The sequence below is a fragment of the Ipomoea triloba genome, chromosome 1 (assembly GCF_003576645.1).
Source record: "Ipomoea triloba cultivar NCNSP0323 chromosome 1, ASM357664v1".
In the NCBI taxonomy this organism is placed as follows: Eukaryota; Viridiplantae; Streptophyta; class Magnoliopsida; order Solanales; family Convolvulaceae; genus Ipomoea; species Ipomoea triloba.
In genome coordinates this window covers 4,864,761-4,867,508 of record NC_044916.1, presented here as the reverse complement: position 1 = coordinate 4,867,508, position 2,748 = coordinate 4,864,761, and the positions used below count along the sequence as shown (strand labels likewise).

Genomic DNA, 2,748 nt, shown 5'->3' with positions numbered 1-2,748 from the left:
AAAAAAAAAAAAAAAAAAAAAAAAAAAAAAAAAAAAAAAAAAAAAAAAAAAAAGACTGACAACAATTTTTTTAAATGAAAAAAGTTATAAATATGCATGCGATTACTGGGTGCTTTCCTTGCGCTCCACGCGCAACCACCTGGCATTGTTTTCCCTTTCTCTCTTCTAGTGGGTCTCACAAAAAATCATTCATTGCAGGAGAAAAATCCAACCAAAAATTATTCTCTATAATTATTAAAAATCAATCCTCTAGTTTTTTACTTTTTCAAAAATCATTAAAAAAAACTCCTATTAGGGATGCTCTTATATTGGTGAGTATTAAGATACAAATATTTGAGGACATGTTGGCCAATTAAGATACATTCAATAAGCGTTAATTCTATTTTTGGTCCTAGATTTATAGGTAACAATTCACTTTTAGTCCATTTTTATTAGAACATCCATTTTTGGTTTTAGTATTATTGTGGCATGATTAATTTTGGTCCTTTATCAACAAATCAGTTTAAATATCGTTAAATACAATGACATTTCGGTCTTCAATTATGAATGTTTTCAAAAAATAAACATAAAAAATATAGCGGTTCAACATACTTTGTATAGAAGAGATTGAAATGCCTTTGTATTTAACAATATTTCAACAATTTTGTTGTTGGAGGACCAAAATTGGTCATGCCATAATAATACTAGGACCAAAAATGAATGTTCTAATAAAAAAGGACTAAAAGTGGATTGTCACATATAAATCTAGGACCAAAAATGGAATTAACTCCATTATATAATTTACTTCCTTTATTGATTTTGAGTAAAATTAAAGTGACAAAGAACCCTTACACAGATTTGAGTTTCAAACTTATTAATGATGTTTATAACCACCGTCACAAAAGATTCACTTACTATTTATCAATTAACGTTTAGCACAAACTGTGCTAGTTTTAAGACAAATATGATTTGGACACATGAAAAACTTTCCTCCATAAAGGAATTGACAAGCAGGGAATAGATAAAAAAAAATGAAAATAAAAATAAAATAAAAAACTTAACTATCTTATTACTACTTTTTAGTTTCATGAACTAGCTAGCTGCTTTAGGAACAGTCAAGTAGTTTTGAAGTTGACATGTCCCTATTTCACTTTGCCTCTGAATTGCCTTTTGAATTACTTGAGTCACAGCCTCTGCAATCAATCCTTGCTGATGATCTTCAGCCTCAACAATGGCTTCTATGGCAAAGAAATAGTTGCAGGAAACCCTAGCTTCAACAACACTAACATCCATCTCTTCAAAGGCCTCCAAGATTGACACCAGTAAATCTTCAACTTTCTTGCACCTCACTGTCACCATAAATCTCCTCCCATGCAACTTATCCACTTTCACTTCCTGCCACAAATTTAATACCCATAATTATAATACTACTGTTAAGATCAAGTACTTACCACTGTGTCAAAAGCTATTCTCACAGCAAAGACGCAACTTTATTTCAATATATACTGTCACCACATTTTTGAGAGGCAGGGCGCTAGACTTGCTCCTTCACCGGTCTCTACCTAACAATTCTCTAGTCACCAATTGCTAGCCGGACTTTAAACCCTTTACCGGCCTCCACCCAACATGTACTCATATTACAAACCTACACCACTTTTCTAGGATGTCGTGTTGTACTCAGTCTAAAGAGGGTAATTCTCTACTCGAAGTTATTTAAAGTAAGAAAAAAGAGGCAACACCAGGCAAGCTAGTCAGGCTCTTAATTTGGTACCCATAAAGTTTCATGTTCGATTCACGAATACATAATGACATTATAGAAATTGTAATAAATACATGCAGAAGAGAGGTAGGGAGATGAATAGAGAACTTGAATAATGTTCAAGAGGTGGAAATATTCTCTTGTGAGTTCTTCTAGCTGGATCTTCAACCTGTGGATGTACATAAAAGCATCCATGATAATAGAGCTGCTCCCCACCTGCAAAAATTACCAAATATAAAATATCAGCACTGTACTACTAAACTTTTAAGAACATTAACTAATGACAGAAAGAAGAATATGAAAAGAAGAAATGAAGGTTTAATTTGGAGTAGTAATTACAGATTTAGAGTTTGTAAGAGATTGCAAAATGTGAAGCTTCTTCTTCTTGCTGAATGACACTTTTCTTTGGAGCCTTCTTGATGCCATCTTTCTGGGCTTGCAGCTAATTTTTTTTTTTTTTTGGTGTATTTAATTTCTCTGATATAAACCACAGGAGTAATGGCTTTTATATAGAGTTTTGAAGGCCAGGTTGGGAGGATAGACCGGGTGGTGGTGCGAGGGGGGTAGGGGAGGGGGTGTATTTTAAAGAAAGTAGGATGTCTGTTAGTTATAATTTCTTAGCTTTTTAAATCAAATAAAAATGATATAATGAGTATGGTGTAAATGAGATGGCACGGCTAAATAAAATTGATAGAAAAAGATTTAATTATGGTGTAGATGAAAAGGCACGAGTGTCTTGAATTTGAATCCTACTCAACACGAACAAAATTAGTTTAGATATGTGATTTTAGTTGTCCAATAAAGAAAGCCGGTGGTCGACAAAAAAAAAGAAGTAATCCTTATACCATGAATCAGGGTTCATAGTGCATTGTAGACTCTGATGCACGTGTATGTGTTTGTGTTTATATTATGAGTTTTTGTGTCTTGTATTATGAAATTATGTATAAAGTATGCATTTTGCATTTGGAAAAAAAAAATCCAGGAATCACTACACACCCCATGTTGGGCGT

The 2,748-nt window shown here is 33.0% G+C and overlaps 1 protein-coding gene across 1 annotated transcript; it reads right to left on the bottom strand.

The window, feature by feature from the left end:
- Positions 1-875: 875 nt before the first annotated feature.
- LOC116000828 lies at positions 876-2,200 on the bottom strand. The gene is made up of 3 exons (XM_031240673.1): positions 2,078-2,200; positions 1,847-1,954; positions 876-1,374 (listed from the first exon to the last, which is right to left on the bottom strand). Exons 1-3 carry the CDS (start codon positions 2,162-2,164, stop codon positions 1,072-1,074), a joined length of 498 nt encoding a protein of 165 aa, XP_031096533.1. The 5' UTR covers positions 2,165-2,200; the 3' UTR covers positions 876-1,071.
- Positions 2,201-2,748: the final 548 nt, after the last annotated feature.